This window comes from Dipodomys merriami, unplaced genomic scaffold, assembly GCF_024711535.1.
Source record: "Dipodomys merriami isolate MVZ:Mamm:240054 unplaced genomic scaffold, mDipMer1.0.p SCAF_20, whole genome shotgun sequence".
Lineage (NCBI taxonomy): Eukaryota > Metazoa > Chordata > Mammalia > Rodentia > Heteromyidae > Dipodomys > Dipodomys merriami.
This window is the reverse complement of record NW_027203382.1, coordinates 28,747,557-28,765,301: the sequence shown is the minus strand read 5'-3', so window position 1 is coordinate 28,765,301 and position 17,745 is coordinate 28,747,557. Positions and strand designations below refer to the sequence as shown.

At 38.2% G+C, this 17,745-nt stretch overlaps 1 protein-coding gene across 2 annotated transcripts in view; it reads right to left on the bottom strand.

Annotated features, from left to right (window-relative positions):
• Nucleotides 1–1,635: 1,635 nt before the first annotated feature.
• The window catches only part of Fcho2 (FCH and mu domain containing endocytic adaptor 2), a 134,697-nt gene continuing 118,587 nt past the window's right edge, over nucleotides 1,636–17,745 (bottom strand). For both annotated transcript variants that reach the window (XM_070031331.1, XM_070031330.1), the window contains 7 exons: nucleotides 14,328–14,439; nucleotides 13,249–13,404; nucleotides 12,411–12,543; nucleotides 10,873–11,072; nucleotides 9,577–9,641; nucleotides 4,357–4,521; nucleotides 1,636–4,045 (listed from right to left, as the gene is read on the bottom strand). In XM_070031331.1, the coding sequence (XP_069887432.1) occupies nucleotides 4,023–4,045; nucleotides 4,357–4,521; nucleotides 9,577–9,641; nucleotides 10,873–11,072; nucleotides 12,411–12,543; nucleotides 13,249–13,404; nucleotides 14,328–14,439 (854 nt within the window). In that variant the 3' untranslated portion in view covers nucleotides 1,636–4,022. The remainder of the gene's footprint in view (nucleotides 4,046–4,356; nucleotides 4,522–9,576; nucleotides 9,642–10,872; nucleotides 11,073–12,410; nucleotides 12,544–13,248; nucleotides 13,405–14,327; nucleotides 14,440–17,745) is intronic.

Sequence of the window (17,745 nt, the reverse complement as noted above, 5' to 3'; positions counted from 1 at the left end):
GATTCTGTCTTCTTTCCCTTATGTATGGTGCATTCATGTGTACATCTTTGGGAGGGTGGGACGGGGGCACGAACTTGAGGGAAAAGGGTGCAAAAGTGCAGCAGTGGAGCTCACTGGACACTGATGAAAGAAAGTGAGCTATACAACTCACGGGTGGAGCCGGGAGAGGGGGACGAGGAGAGAACGAGGGAACAGAGGACACTATTCCAAAGGAGATGTACTCATTACCTGAATCATGTAACTTTAACCCCTCTGTAAATCACTTCTAAAATAACAATACAATTTCTTTAAAGATATGAGGAAAAAATAGGTCTCTGTTTAAACCATTTCCTAATTATTTTCTGTTACTTGGAAGTTAAACAGTTTTCACAGATAACATTATTTAATACTAAAGATAAACAATGAAGTTAGTTATCACAAATGATCGTTCAGACAAAATTAGAGGAAGTATGGAGAAAAGTCAGATTATACTTTAAAATGGGTATACAATACCAGCAAATAGTAAAATCATGGAAAACAATACTTGAGTATAGAATGCCACAGACACTATAAATGCACCTTAGAGAAAGAACAATATGAATATTAGAGATGGGGTAGGTGATGGAGGACTACTGTTGATCAAAATCCTGTTTTCTTTTTTCTTTACCTCCTGGAACTTAATCACATTTCATTTCTCTCCTTTCTTTTTTTTTTTTTTTTCCCTTGGTCAGCCGTGGGGCCTGAACTCTAGGCCTGGGTGCTGTCCCTCAGCTCTTCAGCTGAAAGCTAGCACTCTACCACTTGAGAGTCAGCCCCACTTCAGGCTTTTTTTTCTGCTTATGTGGTGCCGAGGAATCGAACCCAGGGCCTCATACATGCAAGGCAAGCGCTCTACCACTGAGCTACCTTCCCAGTCCCATTTCTCACCTTTCTATGGAGCTAGCTATAGCCATACCCATGCCATGGCTCAACAAGTGTAGGTGGAAACAATGAAAACTCCAAGTCTTTGCTAGCGTATCTCCTGGCCAAATGGACAGGGTTTCAGCATAATCACAAAATAGAAGGGGCCTGGTTCCCATGTGGCTTTATGGACCACAGCTAACTACTCAAACCTACTTAGAACTGTGATATGAGCAACACAAGCATTGTGTTCAGCCACTGTGTTCATGGGGTTACCCCACAGCTAGATACCCTTTTGTCGAACAGAGGTGGGGGTGCAGGTAATGAAGAAAGCAGCACGAGAGATACCTGGCATAAAATGGTAAGAAGGTTCTCAACCTGGACTAAATAAACTGTTTGTTATGATTTAATTCTCTCTTTTCTAGTTTCCTTCTTTTGCTCCTTTCTTAATCTGCCATTTTGCGGCAAGCTTGACGATCCTGACTACCTCTTTGGAAAAGTATATTTTAAAATTGGGCTAAAATTTAATATTAATTTAAAGATATTAAAATAATCCCTTGTTAAACAATTTTGACTATTTGGAGATATGTTCCAAACAAAGTTTTCCATATGACACATGAAAACTAAGTAACAGTTCATCTATATGTCTACAAAACTGGTGATATGAAGTTCATTGTTTGCCCACCTGTACTGACCTGAAAGCTACCACAGAGCCACCACTGTCAGCAAGGGAACAAAGACACAATATACCATCAATAAATTATATATTACATGTTTATTAAGGGTACAACTTTCATGTAAAATTTACATTTTATGAAAAAAATCAAAAATATTTACAAAATTTTGGAAGATAGATGTGCATTGTTCTAATTACAACCCAAAGTAGTAAATAACAATCCTTAAAAACTCACATTTGTTAGAGTTCTGTGTTTACAAGTTCTTAGTTAAAGAGGCAGCTACTATGTTTATTACTATACATAAGCAAGAACCAGCTTGCTCATACATTTCGCATTGAAAACCTACTGTTTCTTTTTCACTCCATTAGATTTTTAAATGAAAAAAAAATCAATATAAACTCATATGGCTTCAAACTTATAACCTGTACCCAATACAAATTTATATATCAATACTTAATATGAAGACTGTGATAATTAAGAAAGTGCAGAAGTTTAACCATTTCACTAATTTGCACATTTTTAAGTAATACTTGATTAAAAACAAACAAGGTGAGTATAATAATGTCAGAATTCCAGTAATAAAACATTAACTGCCAAAAAAAGCAGTTTGATTGCAAAGCAGACACAGTTAAAATTCCAGGAGGGGGGGGGCTGTAATTGGCATTTTAAGGAGCACAATATAAGAGTTAGAAATTCTAATTTTGCTATTTAGTAAAGACGAACATTTTAGCAAAATGTCTTATTTGTTGCTTTAGTCAAATCTAAATTTAGAACGGGACTAACACTGAATATATGAAAACGCACATACTGTGTTATACATTTCTAAGGTGTGGATTTCCTCTGTATTTAGTATAACAATATGTTACATAAATGGCTAGTAAAAAGGCTTTTGTTTTCTGTAATGTTTAACAGGAAAATTAGTGGTTTTATATAAATTGTCACATAACAAAGTATTACTTCTACTATGAAAAATGAAGGGCACTGGTATTTATCATTATAAATAAAATTCCCATTTGAAAGTTATGCAATTTTGTGTAAAATATTTTTTCAATTAACCAGGACTTGTTAAAATGAGGGTTTTACTATAAGTAGTCCATTTTAAGAAATGCTTAAGTCAACCTATCACTTCAAATAATTTACATATTTTTACCTTATGGGAATTAAGAACAAAAACATAAAAATGTACAATTGTTCAAATTTTTAAATGAAACCAAATGAAAGTACTCTTCCTGTTTCCAAAAATGAATCTTTCTTTGTAATACTCATAAAGTACTACAAAATTCAAGTCCACAAACCAGTAAATAACTGTGTGAAATTTCTATGGTAAAGAGGGTCAAAGGAAATGCTACCTTGAGAGTTAAAATACCACAGCTGCCAATTCATTGTCAAACTTTCTCAGAATTTATCTGTTTCACATACTTTTCGTGAGATTCATGTAGAATATCTGAGGTGATCACTTAGGTTTATTTCTCTTTCTAGTGGCTACAGTGTTATCACTATATAAGTGAGCCAGGGCTAAATATAAATTATTCTTTAGTTATTTTGAATTCCCTTCCCAATTGCAAGACAGAGGTATTTACAAAACTTGCAAATATCTTGTAAAACTGCTTGGCCACTGGAAGCTTCTGAATAGAAGATCCAGCTATGAGGACGTGAGGCACACTAATGGACATAGGTAGATAGGCACATTTCTGGGTTTTGTTATTGTTTTAAAAGGCACACATTATGTAAAACATACAAAAATAAATTAAATCTACAGCATTAATTCATCAAAACAATCATAACTTTTATAAAGTTAATTAACTGCAGAAGAAAGTTTTCTGCTGTCTTTTGCAAGCTTATTTTAAAACACATTGCACTTGAGAATTTTAACAAAATCATATAAAATACCACTTACACTTTATTAATATGTGATGAGAATCAAATTATATTGTTTGCATACAGCTTGGACTCTGGTCTCATTACCTTATGGCACATAACTCAATTTGATTGAGTGTTTTGAGTGACCGTTATTCAAAATTTTTAAATTCACATTTCCTCATATCCATCCAATATCAAACTTAAGAAATTTCAGAGCTATCCAACCCTACAAATTTACAGAAAGCTAAATTTTGTGCTTGCTCTCCTGAAATTATAGGCCTATTTTTTGACACTATAGCGATTTTTTCAAACAGATATTGAAGATAACCTAAAATTTTGGCCTACAAATACTTCATTTTTACTTGAGAATCTGAATAAATGTGCTTCTTGAATATTGCATTTGATCATTACTGTGTAGAAAACCATTTCAGTGCTATTTCTTTCAATGACTCACTTTGAAAGTGCGATTTAATGTTTGTTGTAGTCAGCTCTCAAATATGAAGTTTAAAAGACATCATACAACTTAGAATAGTGTTTGGAAAGAACAGATAATGCAGAATGGAAGGTCTGAACTATTTCCGGGAGCTAACCACTTTCATAGGTCCATCAACAATCCGCTAGGTATCGTCCTGAAAAACAATAAGCACAGCTTTGCAATCACACTTTCAAATACACCCAAAGGAGGACATTTCTTATTGTGGTTACAGACATAGCACCCAGTTCCCATCTGCTGTTTACAATACATTAGAGTCATATCACAGGTGTTCAGCTATACTGACCACAGGAATGCACTCAACAGGTAGGTATGTCTCTACCTTATACCAAGAATGAAACAAAAAACATCCATGCCTTTAGCTTATAAACTTGGTAATTGTTTAGTAGATACTAGAATACAAGTATTTCCCACATACATTAAGCAATTTGAATCCTCCCAACTTACCAGTGGCAAATCGCTTCTTTACTAAGGAAAGCCTATACCCAGTGCCAACAAGTTCAATGTCTACTCCTGACAGGGTACTTCCCTCACTGAGGAATTGCACTGCAAGTGTTGTGGGTTTACTGGGTCCTTCTGAAAGATCAAATTTTGCTCTCAGGGACCCAGAACCTACAAAGAAAAGAAAAAGGACTTACACGGAGTAAAATACATTGCTACCAAATAAAATCAAATGAGCACATAAGCTAAATTCTATCCATTCCATATTAAGTTCATAAGTAAAGAAACCACTGTCCTATTTCCAAACCAGATTTTATTCAGTGAATCTGAATTTTCACTAAGTAATTTTAATTCATGTTTCCCTTTGACTTCAAAGATCTTCTCTATTGAGAAAGGGAATAAGATATAATCAAGGGCAGAACAGGGGGAAACCCTACATAGGCAGTATAAAGTTAAAAACAAATGACTGCTGAGTACCAGATCACAAAATAGGAAAGGAAGGAAAAGCAGCTACCTATTGGGAAGGGTTGATTCAACATGACCATTTTTTATTCATTTTTATTTTTACCTGTCTAGCTATTTCAAAAGTCCTTGCTTATTTACATAATCATTCATTCAAAACACCTCAGTCTAACAGCATGGCAGAAACAACAGAACAGTAATTATAATGAATATGAAATGTTACAAAGGAGAAGCCATTAGGCTCAAAAGTGTACCTCTCTGGAGGGAGGGGATGGTAGGGGGAAAACAATGGAGGGGGTAACAATGTTCAAGAGGAAGTGTACTCATTACCTCACTCATGTAACTGTAACCCTCTGTATAGTATCTTTACAATAAAAAAATTAAAAAAAAAAAGTGTACCTCTCTTCTGGAAGTTATAAATGGTGATGGTGATGAGTGTGTTTATGTGGTTTTATGGATTGAACTCAAGAGTCTACTACTTGCTAGGCAAGCACTCTATTGCTTGAGTCACACTATGCTAGCCTTTTGTTATGCCAGTTATTTTCAAGACAGTGTCTTGCTTTGCCACCCATGCTAACCTAGGACTTGTTGATCCTATCCTGTTTCTCTGTTTTGAGGATGACAGACACACACTAGAGTTAGACCACTGTGCTTTCTTCCCCATAGTTGAGATGACAGGTATATGCCACCAAGCCCAGTTATTGGTTGAGATGGGAATCTCGTGAACTTTTTTTTTTTTTTTTGCCCAGACATGCCTCTAACACCAATTGTCTGTCCCTGTTACTTCTTAAAATACACACTATTGGCCAGGCACAGAAACTACATGTACATGACAGGATACTTCAGAAAACATAATGCGTTTCAAAGAGAGAGGTCCTATTCCAGAATAGCTACAGAACATGATACAAGTACAGAACAGCAAATGAGAGAGAAATACAAAGGACCAGGCCATGTTAAGAAATTTATGACATGACTGGGCTGGGAAGGTGGCTCAGTGGTAGAGCACTTGCCTTGCATGCATGAGGCCCTGGGTTCCATGCCTCAACACCACATATGCAAAAAAAAAACAGCTGGAAGTGGCACTGTGGCTCAAGTGGTAGAGCGCTAGTCTTGAGCTGAAGAGCTGAGGGACAGCACCCAGGCCCAGAGTTCAAGCCCCACAATCGGACCCCTCCCCCAAAAAAGAAATTTATGATATGACTTTGGGGAAAACACCCAAATAAGGGAAGAATACCTTCCCTTCAAAACTAGTACTCTAGAAGGGAGGAGAGGAGGAAGAAGCAAAGAGACAGACAAATAGTGAAACAATAAACAATTTAGGAATCTAAAGAGACAGGAAGAGGGGATTTGAAATGGGGCCAAAGGAAAGAATAGAATGTATTTCAAAGATATTTAGGAGCTGGAATCAAGAGGGGAGAAAGGAACAAGAGTCTAGAAGGTTCTTGTGTTAAGGCAACTAGATAAGATTGCTGGGTAAGATCCCATGATCCTCTGTACCAAAGTTTAACACTATAAACAGAAGTGTAGAATGAGATATCATAAGTGAGCTATCCCATCTTATTGTGCCTGGTTGTGAAGATCCAAGTGGCAATGAACTGCTATCTAATTCCTAATTCTCAACTATATTGTTGGTGGTGTTTTTTTTTGTTTTTGTTTTCTTTTTGGTGCCGATCCTGGGGCTTTAGTTTAGGGGCTGGGCACTGTCCCTTAGATTTTGTATTGCTCAAGGCTAGTCCTTTACCACTTGAACTATAGCTTCTGGTCTAGCTTTTTGGTTGTTAATCAGAGATAAGAATCTCACAAGCCAGGCGCAGGTGGTTTACACCTGTAATCCTAGCTACTCAGGAGGCTAAGATCTGAGGAACACGGTTCAAAGCCAGCCTGGGCAGGAAAGTCCTTGAGATTCTTTTTTTTTTTGGCTTATGTGGTGCTGAGGAATGGAACCCAGGGCCTCATGCATGCAAGGCAAGCGTTCTACCACTGAGCCACCTTCCCAGCCCCGTCCTTGAGATTCTTATCTCCAATAAAGCACTAGAAAACCAGAAGTGGCACTGTGGCTCCAGTGCTAGAGCGCTCACCTTGAGCTGAAGAGTGCAGGGACAGCACCCAAGCCCGGAGTTCAAGCCCCACGACCGACCCAAAAAAAAAAAAAAAAAAAATCTCACAGACTTTCCTTCTTGGGCTGGCTTTGAACTGAGATTCTGAGATCTCAGCCTCCCGAGTAGCTAGGATTATAGGTGTGAGCCACCAGTGCCCAGCCAAGCCCTTAAAACTTTGAACTACTTTTCTTTTTTTTTTTTGGTGCTGATACTGGGGACTGAACCCAGAGCTTTGGGTGCTAGGTAAGGGCTCTACCATATGAGCCATGCCCCTGTCCTTTTGTTTGTATTTGAGTTAGAGTCTAATTTTGCTCAGGCTGACCTTGAACTTGATCCTCCTGCCTCCTAAATAGCTGGGATTACAAGTATATACCAAGACATTTGGCTAACTCTTTCAACTCTTGATAAGCAATTTAGTTCTGTGAAAGTTCCACTATGGGTGAAGAACAGTCACTTTGGCAATCTTTAAGCTTTAGAATTATTTCCTGTTCCTTTTCTGCATACAGGGCCAGAAAAGATTTTTGACAGCACTCAAACTTATAATTCTTTTTAAAGGCTTGACTAGCCATGTCAAAATCACATTTAGGAAATTTTTCCATTTCCTCACATAGACATTCTCATACCTGAACAATACAGGAAAATTATTAAAATATCTGATCAGAAAATTTGGGTATTGTTTTTGAGAGAACAAATTCCTTTCTTGGTAAGAATTTGAAATCGTAGCACGGTTTCAGTAAATAGGTGAAAGACATCCTAATTTGCTTGCTAGCTGAGCAAAACCCCAAATGCCAGTATAATTCCTGACTTATTTCAGTGTGGTTCCCCAAAAGCTATATAGCTACTGTAAAAGTCAGCAGAGCTGGACATCTTGAAGGAGGAACCTTTACGTACCAAACAGGAAAAAAGGTTAAGCTTGGTTGTTACACTCAAAGCGTGATTTTCTACTATAAATCTGATTCTGCAAGAAAGTGTAAGTGAACAGATAATGCAAATATGTTCATGTTCTTTTACAAAGAAAGATTAGGACAGAAACTACTGGTGCTCAAAATGTTCCAATTTAAGCAAAATTGAAAATGCCAAAATACGTACTCAATAGGAAAAGTTACTGAAAGCTAATTAGGTGTCCAAAAAGAGGAAAGAGATTTCCCTTTTGTTGTGTGTCAGTTGCAGGGCTTGAACTCAGGGCTTGAGCACTGTCCCTGAGCTTTTGTGCTCTACAAGTCTGTGCCACAACTCCAATTCCATTTTTTTTCTGGCAGTTAACTAGAGATAAGAATCTCATGGCCTTTCCTGTCCGGGCTGGTCTCCAACTGTGATCCTCAGATCTCAGCCTCCTACACAGCTAGTATTATAGGCGTGAGCCACCAGAACCGGGCTAGATCTCTCTTCTGTTTTTTTTTTTTTGGTCGGTCATGGGGCTTGAACTCTGGGCCTGGGCGCTATCCCTCAACTCTTCAGCTCAAGGCTAGCGCTCTACCACTTGAGCCACAGCGCCACTTCTGGTTTTCTGGTGGTTTATAGGTGTGAAACACAGGCGCTCAGCTAGATCTGTCTTTTGTTGAAGAGAACAAAGATATTTAATGTTATTAGATTGAATCCCAATTTTAAGTTGAGTTGGGGAGAGGGGATAGTGGAGTCATTACTAATAGAAATCTTTCCTTGGCATTGTGAACATAAATCGATGCAGAATTAATGAAAAGAAGAAGTTAACTCCTTAAAATAATCACATCACAGATTTGAAGGATAAGGGAAAATAACCAGGAAAGTTTTTCTTAGCAAGACAAAACAGGCCAGGAAACATTAAAATGTGTAAGCTTGTACTACAGAATTAATGAAAAGAAGAAGTTAACTCCTTAAAATAATCACATCACAGATTTGAAGGATAAGGGAAAATAACCAGGAAAAGTTTTTCTTAGCAAGACAAAGCAGGCCAGGAAACATTAAAATGTGCAAGCTTGGGGCTGGGAAGGTGGCTCAGTGGTAGAGTGCTTGCCTTGCATGCATGAGGCCCTGGGTTCGATTCCTCAGCACCACATAAGCAAAAAGAAAAAAAAAGCCGGAAATGGCGCTGTGGCTCAAGTGGTAGAGCGCTAGCTTTGAGCTGAAGAGCTGAGGGACAGCGCCCAGGCCCAGAGTTCAGGCCCCACAACCGGACCCCCCCCCAAAAAAAAAAAAACTGTTAAAAAAAAAAAAAAGTGCAAGCTTGTACTAAATAGTATGTTAAATCAGTAATATGAGGTTACTGACCTGGGCTAGATATTTCTGCTTACTTAAGCTTTATTTTTTCTTAATGTTAACATGTGAATATAAGAAGCATTCATGTAACATTTATGTAAGTTATAACAAAACAAGTTCTTTTCCTAAGAGAGAAAGAAATCTTGAGGAGACTTCTTAATCTCAGCTGATCCACTATTATTTAAGGTATCAACTTCCATCTAGTGGTCAGTTCTAGAACTGAAGTCATGATAGTCAAGAGGGAAACCTATAAATATGCCTAAAAACCTCAATGGAAACTGAGGAGGGTGGAGAAGGCACACGCCTGCCTAGCATGCACCAGGTCCTGAGTTTGAGAAAAAAGAAGAAAGGGGCACACAAGAGTGACAATGAGCAAAAGAGAAAATCTACTTTGGGTGAAAACAAAAATAAAAAGCAAGCATATTCTTACCTCCATTTTCGGATTTTTCTGAAATGCCAGATAATTTCCATAAGGCTTTCATCTGTTCTGAATTCCTGTGGTAAAAATTGTCTAATATAAGTATCTTATTCAGGGATGGATATTCAAAAAATAAATGTTTTAAATATTCATGTCACAATTGTACTTCTAAGTTGAATATTGGTACAAATTTGTTTATGATATAGTATAAACACAATACTGTATCTTTTTCAAATAATGGAAGTTTACAAAACTATAAGATTCTCATTTCAAGTGGTCAGAGAAAGAAACATTGAATGTGTGTGTCTTAGTACTTTAATTAGTTAAGGAAAACACCTTATTTTTTGGCAGTACTGGGATTTGAACTCAAGTGCCCCCTACTTGGTAGGAAGGTGCTCTACCACTTGAGCCACACCTTCACCAACACTGCTCTTATAAAGAGGAAAATATAAGGGCTATTAGTTTATACTAGTATCAGTGGAGAGGACAGGAAATGTAGATACAAATGGAGTTAACTAATACTATTAAAAACTAAGCAGTGGGCTGGGAAGGTGGCTCAGTGGTAAGAGTGCTTGCCTTATATGCATGAGGCCCGGGTTCGATTCCTCAGCACCACATAAGCAGAAAAAGCCACAAGTGGTGCTATGGCTCAAGTGGTAGAGCGCTAGCCTTCAGCTAAAGAGCGGAGGGACAGTGCCCAGGCCCAGAGTTCAGGCTCCGTGACAGAAAAAACAAAAACAAAAACAAAAACAAAAACCTAAGCAAACAGATGTTCCTATAGATATGTCAGATACTGTGTTTTAATCCTCTAAAGTAATTATTTAAAATATTGTTATTTTGAAGAGGATAAACATTTTGCTTAAGGGGAAAGAGTACAGAATCATTCACATTCACAATAAAACTACTTTTTTTTAAATTTTTACTTGTTATTGTGGTTTGATTAGTTAAATGAGCAGTTTCTTTTTTTTTTTTTTTTTTTTTTTGGCCAGTCCTGGGACTTGAACTCAGGACCTGGGCACTGTCCCTGAGCTGCTTTTGCTCAAAGCTAGCACTCTACCACTTGAGCCACCGCGCCACTTCTGGCATTTTCTTATTATGTGGTACTGAGGAATCAAACCCAGGGCTTCATGCATGCAAGGTAAGCACTCTATCACTAAGCCACATCCCCAGCCTGAGCAGTATCTTTTATGGTGTGGTTTTATGGGAAAATGCCCAAAACCCTTTTCAAACTCTAACTTTCAGAAGATGGGTTTTAAAAGTTAAAGACAGCAAAAATGCAGCATGAATTTAGAAATACATTTAACTTACCATATTGCAGGGGGAAGGGACTGCATGTTTGTGACTCCTCCATCCACTGGTACTACCACCTGTATGTTGGAAAGCACAGTAGGTGCCACCATAGCCTCTGGGTTGTACTTATAATCCACTCTTAGATCTGTGGTGCTGGCATTACATTTCCAATATGTTGCAAGATTCAGAGGAGTGGACTGGATGCCATTTGATGTTACCTTTAAAGAAGAAATGAATAAATACTGTCTTTAGCCTAAACAATAAACAAATCATGTTTATGACAGAGACACTTGAACGTAAGAAATTACAGAATCAAAATTAAGTAGCAAAGGGACTAACTGATACTAGGCAGAGTAAAACAGACTCAGCTCACAGGAATACAGTTCACTCTCAGCATGTTGACCTGGGGGAATTACCTACACAGAAATAAGACATAGAGCAGGTTTACAGTTGCATGTCCCTGGACTCTACTGGACAAAAATCTGACTCCACAGCTTAGGGACAGTGCTTAGAAATTAGCATGTTATCTGGTGATTATGAAGTCTGAGAACCTCTCAACATTCAACACGGAATTCCATGACTATGAATTAGAAGAGTTTAATTATGATAGAGGAATAAAAGGGAAGTTCACAGTGCAGTTCCACAAGCTGAGAATTTGGATACTTTCTATTTCAAATGTTTAATCATTTGACCGATGGTCCTTTGGTCATATAACTACCTTATTAAAAAGTTAAACAGTGAGAAGAGAGTGAAACTGACTGGAGTACATAGTAAACATGCAATACAATAATGCCAGATGATAAAAAAAAGTCCAATATATAAGTAAATAAAACAGGAAATTTGTCCCTGGCATTCTTTTCTTCTCTAAGTCTGTTCTTCCTTCCCTCCCTCCCACCCTTTCCCCATCTCCCTCTCTTCCCTTCCCCTACTTCGGGTCCTTTTCTTTCTCATTCCTTCCTTCCCCCCCTCCCCTCTTTTCTTCTCTTGATGGTATTGGAGGTGCTATGGATCACACCCAGGGCTTTGTGTATGAGAGACAAGTGCTCCACCATTAAGCTACATCCATGGCCTATTGCTTAGTATTCTTAACTCTCCACTGTTACAGGTTAAGTTCAAATTCGTGTCTACTTTTATTTAGTATTTTGATCACAAATAGATGGTAAACAGTTTATCAAATTGATTGAAATATCCATTCATTAATAAATTTTCTAATTCTGAAACTGCTTTGCACTTCTAGAATGAACCTAATTTGGCTGTGACATATTTATTCATTTAATGTTATGTCTATTTCATTAGGTATTTTTTTTTTCTTTTTTGTCAGTCCTGGCGCTTGAACTCAGGACCTGGGTACTGTCCCTGAGCTTCTTTTTGCTCAAGGCTAACACTCTACCACTTGAGCCACAGTGCCACTTCCACCTTTTTCTGTTTATGTGGTACTGAGGAATCAAACCCAGCGCTTCATGCATGCTGGGCAACTACTCTAACACTAAGCCACACACCTAGCCCTCATTAGGTAATATTTAAATTTAGGATTTTTACAATGACACCACACTCACCTGATACTTTAATACATCTACATTATAATAAGAAGCAGTTGGATTTTGCTCTGATAGTTTCTTGAGGTAGAGAGTAACAGCTTGCATGTTCATCCAAAAATCTTTTGTGTTGGAGTCACACTGTGATGGATCACTGTATGTACACAAAGGAATATTTTCATTATTTTATTTCACTCATATGTACCTCTTTCCTTTGCCTCTAATAGTAACATAGTGACTTGGAAAAGACTAGTAGGAATTGAACCAAAAGGTGGGATAAGAAAACACTAATCTTAGAGGATAAAGAATGGAACACAGCCAAAAGAAGTGCTATCACTAACATAAAAAAAGAATAAAAAAGACAACAGAAGGCTGTTTAATATTAATAAATTATTTGTATTGCCTTCAAATTTAGTATTATTTTAATGAAATAAGTGTCTTTTTGGAATCTATTTTTTATTAGCTTCCATTAGTTGTACAATGAGTTTATGGTTACATTTTCACACATTTACAATATATTCCAATCTAACTCCTTCTATCACTCTGCCTTCCCCAATCCCAAAACAATGGAAAATATTTGTTAAAAAGAAACTTCAAGCCGGGCACTGGTGGCTCATGCCTGTAATTCTAGGAGACTGAGATCTGAGGATCACAGTTCAAAGCCAGCCCAGGCAGGAAAGTCTCTGAGACTCTTATCTTCAATTAGCCACCAGAAAACCAAAAATGGTGCTGAGGTTCAAGTGGTAGAGCATGAGCCTTGAACTGAAGAGCTGAGGGACAGCGCCCAGGCCCAGAGTTCAAGACTCACAACCAAGAACAACAAAAAAAACTTCAACATCAAAGACAAAACTACACAAACCTGAACACAAGTTGTGCATTTGGAAGAATTTGCTCAAGTCTGTTGATGTTTTTCACCCTGAAGCATAACACAGCTGGAGAGGGATTGCTAGTGAAGACTTTAATAATTCCACTTGGAAATGATATTGTCACATCACCAGTTATCTTCACAATACACCTGAAATTGGAATGTTGACAAGTGCTTAAAGGCTTATATGTGTATGTTATCGTAATTATGAATAAATTATTTCTTTAAAATAAAATGTAAATTTCTTATCAAGACCTACAATGCCCAATCTGATCTGGTACTTCTGGATGCATCTTCAATCACTTTCTCCCTTCTATTCAGGGATACAATTCACCTCAATGTCTGGAATATGTCAAGCATGTTTCTACCTCAGATCCTCCCACTCACTGACCGTTCTAATTAGACTGGTCTTTCCCCATATACCTGTATGGCTTAGTCCTCCACATCTTTCAAATATCTGCTTAAATTTAATTTCAAAAAGATCTAAACCTGGTTTATTGCAAACATCAATATGTGTTTTGTATTTTTTCTTTACTATAAAGCAAGTTCAGTTCAGGAGAGAACTTTACTCTGTTTACTTAAGAATCCTCAGTTTATATTACAAAGTCTTAAGAGATAGTAAGTGCTCAAACATTTCATGAATGAATAGATTCATTATGTAAGACTGGTTATTCACCCAAACATAATTTTTTTAAGGCCAGGTGCTGAATAAATTCTGCAAGAGCCTCATATTAACCACACATTGTAGGTCTCATAGAAAATGTCCCTTTCACCAGATATTCCATCAGATGGGTCCTCATGATCAAACAACTTAGGCAAGAGTGTAATAAACTGGGGGAAGTCATCACTTACTGCTATCCATAGCATTTTTTAATTTGAAAGAAAATCCTTAAGATTAAATAGCAAAAAGCAGGTAAATAAAAAAACTCTAATTTATAAAAGAATCTGAAGGGTAACTCTGAAATTTATCACCAAGTCCCTCCTCCTGGCCAGCATACACACACAGACACACGCACTCATGTACACACACACAGAAGTACATATAGGTCCACACATAAAACTTAAAAACTCACTTGGTGGGATCTGCTCCTTTAAAGTAGGCATTAACAGATTCTGTAAGGGCAATTGCTACAGGTAAGGCATCCTGATTTCCAAGGCTGACAGGACTGGGACCCCGTGACACACCTAGAATACACACAATCCACTGTTAAATCCTTCAGTCAGATTCACAATGTTAGGTTGTCACAATTGACTCAACTTCTGGTCTCAATAATGCCCAAGTGTAAACCTAGAGTTTACAAATTGGAACTAATACAAAGGACAAAGATCTGGGAGACACATCATACTTTCCTTTAAAATGGAAAGGCATGGGATATTTAAGTAGCATCAAAAGGAAAAGGTCCCTGACTTGAAGAGCTAAAATTACTAGTATGTCTTCCCAAACCCGCAAATACCAAATTCTTTCAATTCAATACTTCACAGCACTAAACTGAAATATAATGTTCCACACATGATTCATTATTGTTGCAATTATCTTAAGTCTCTTGGATGCTTGTACAGCTTAAGTATTCCTTATTTGAAATGCTTGAGATGTGTTTCATATTTTGGAATATTTGCATAAACTTTACTGGCTGAATATAACACAAAAATTCAAAATCTGAAATTTTCTAAAATTTTTAAACTTTTTAAGCAATATGAGGGTTCAAAAAAGTTTTGGATTTTGGAGAATTACAAATCACATAAACATCAACATAAACATCACATAAACATAACACATAAACATAAACATCACATAAACATCAACATTTTAAAAGTGTAACAAAATATGAACAGATTTAATCTATTATGTGAGCTCGTTTTATGGTCAAAATACCTGACAAACAACTGCAAAGGAACTGAAGTTTATTTTCTCATTGTTTCAAAGGGTTCAGTCCATGGCTGCTTGGACAAAACGATGGTGGCAGGATTTGTGTAGTGTGAGGGGGTCCTACCTCATGATTCCCAGCTAATGAATGACATGAAGTAGAGAGAGGAAGGGATGAAAGACCATGCCCCCTGGGACTAAAGAAACTCCTCCAGTCAAAGAGTTTCCACAACTTCTCAAAATAACACTATTAGCTAGGGACTAAGAGTTTCTGGGCACCTGTGGGGGACATTTCATATTTAAACCATAACACCTATATACATGTATTAAAGTTTCTTTCTTTTTTTTTTTTTTTAGTCTAAAGCAGCCCTCAAATACAGCGCATTGTTACTAGGTACTACTGGCTCACACCTACAGTCTTAACAACTCAGGAGACTGATATTGGAGGATCATGGCTCAAATCCAGCCTGGACAGAAATGTCCATGAGACTCATCTCCAATTAACCACCAAAGAGCCAGAAGTAGAGCTGTGATTCAAGTGGTAAGGCACCAGTACTTAACATTCTTCTGTACTGATTTCTTAGAAATTTTTTAACTTGGGCCAATCTTGCAGCAAACAAAGACAGAAGCTCACACTGTAATAGAACACATGTTCTTTAATCCTTTCTAGTGAGAACTATTCTGATGAATGACAATACTGGTGAGAATACAGTGTCTTTATGCAGGAATTCATACTAGACAAAAAAAATTGTACACTTAGGGTGATTTGAAAAACAAAATAAAAAATCATGACTTAAAAAAAGAGCTGGGCCAGGCACTGGTGGCTCACGCCTGTAAATCCTAGCTACTCAGGAGGCTGAAATCTGAGGATCATGGTTCAAAGCCAGCCCAGGCAGGAAAGTCTGTGAGACTCTTATCTCCAATAAAGCACTAGAAAACTGGAAGTGGCGCTGTGGCTCAAGTGGTAGAGTGCTTGCCTTGAGCTGAAGAGCTGAGGGATAGCACCCTGAATTCAAGCCCCACGGCCAACAAAAATAAATAAATAAAGAGCTGGGTGCCAGTGGCCCACACCTGTAATCCTGGCTACTTAATAGGCTGAGATCTGAAGATGATGGTTCAAAGCCAACCCAAGCAAAAAAGTCCCCATGAGACTATCTCTAATTAACCACTCAAAAAACGAGAAGTGGAGGTGTGGCTCAAAGTGGTATAGCACTAGCCTTGAGCAAGAGCTCAGGGATAGCACCTAGGTCCTAAAAGTCAAGCCCCAACCAAAAAAAGGAAAGGGAAAGAGGAAAGGGTAGGGGGAAGGGAGAACAAGAAGGGGAAGGGGAAAAGGGAAAAGAAAGGAAAGAAAAGAAAAGAAAGAGAAGGTGGGTGCTGGGTGGTTCTTAACTTGAATCCTAGCTATTCAGAAGGCTGAGATCTGAGGACCATGGTTCAAACTCAGCCCTGGCAGCAAAGTCCATGATACTCTTAACTACAATAAACTACCAGAAAACCAGAAGTAGAGCCGTTGTTCAAGTGGTAGAGTGCTAGCTAGTCTTGAGCAAAAGAGCTCAGGAACAGTGCCTGGGCCCTAAGTTCAAGCCTATGACTGACCAAAAAATAGGAAGAAAGAAAAAGGAGGGAGGGAGGGAAAAGAGGGAGGGAGGAAAAGGAGAAGAGAACAGGAAAGGAGAGGAGAGAAGAGGAGAGAAGAGAAGAGAAGCAAGCAAGCAAGCAAATGAACTCACTAATTATACATGTTCAGGAAATAGGATGTTTTTGTGAGTCTAAATGAGTTCAATCAACTTTTTTCTAATGTTCTAACATAGAGTTAGGGCTGGGAAAATGGCTTAGTGGTAGAGTGCTTGCCTAGGATGCATGAAGCCCCAGGTTTGATTCCTCAGTACTGCATTAAAGAGAAAAAGCCAGAAGTGGCACTGTGGGCTCAAGTGGTAGAGTGCTAGCCTTGAGCAAAAGAAGCTCAGGGACAGTGCCCAGGCCTTGAGTTCAAGACCCAGGACTGGCAAAACAAAACAAAAAACCAGAGTTATCACAATTCCAGGGAAGTATGTTTTGAGACAAAGATAACTATAACCTTTCCTTTTTTGGGGAGGGAGGGGACATGACCCTCAGGGGAGGACATACTGTCCCAGGGCTTGAACACGGCCTAGACACTATCCCTGAGCTTTTTTTCTTTTTTCTTTTTTTTGGTCAGGGGACTTGAACTCTGGGCCTGGGCCCTGTCTCTGAGCTCTTCAGCTCAAGGCCAGTGTTCTACCACATGAGCCACAGCGCCACTTCCGGCTTTTTTCTTTTTGCTTATGTGGTGCTGAGAGGTAAGAGTCGCACAGTCTTTTCTGCCCTAGCTGGCTCTGAATCCCAATCCTCAATCCCAGCCTGCTTAGAAACTAGGACTTTCAGGCATGAACCACCAGCACTCAGCTCTTTTCCTCTTTTTTTATTGTGATAAAATACATATCCTTTGAATTCATTTAAAGTGCATGCCCAATGCTGGAAAACCATCACCACCCACTGTTCTCATCTTGTAAAAGTGAAACACCATACCCATATTAAGCAATATCTCCCTGTGACCCCCAGCCTCTGGCAATTACCTCTCTTTCTGTATGCATTTAACTATTTTT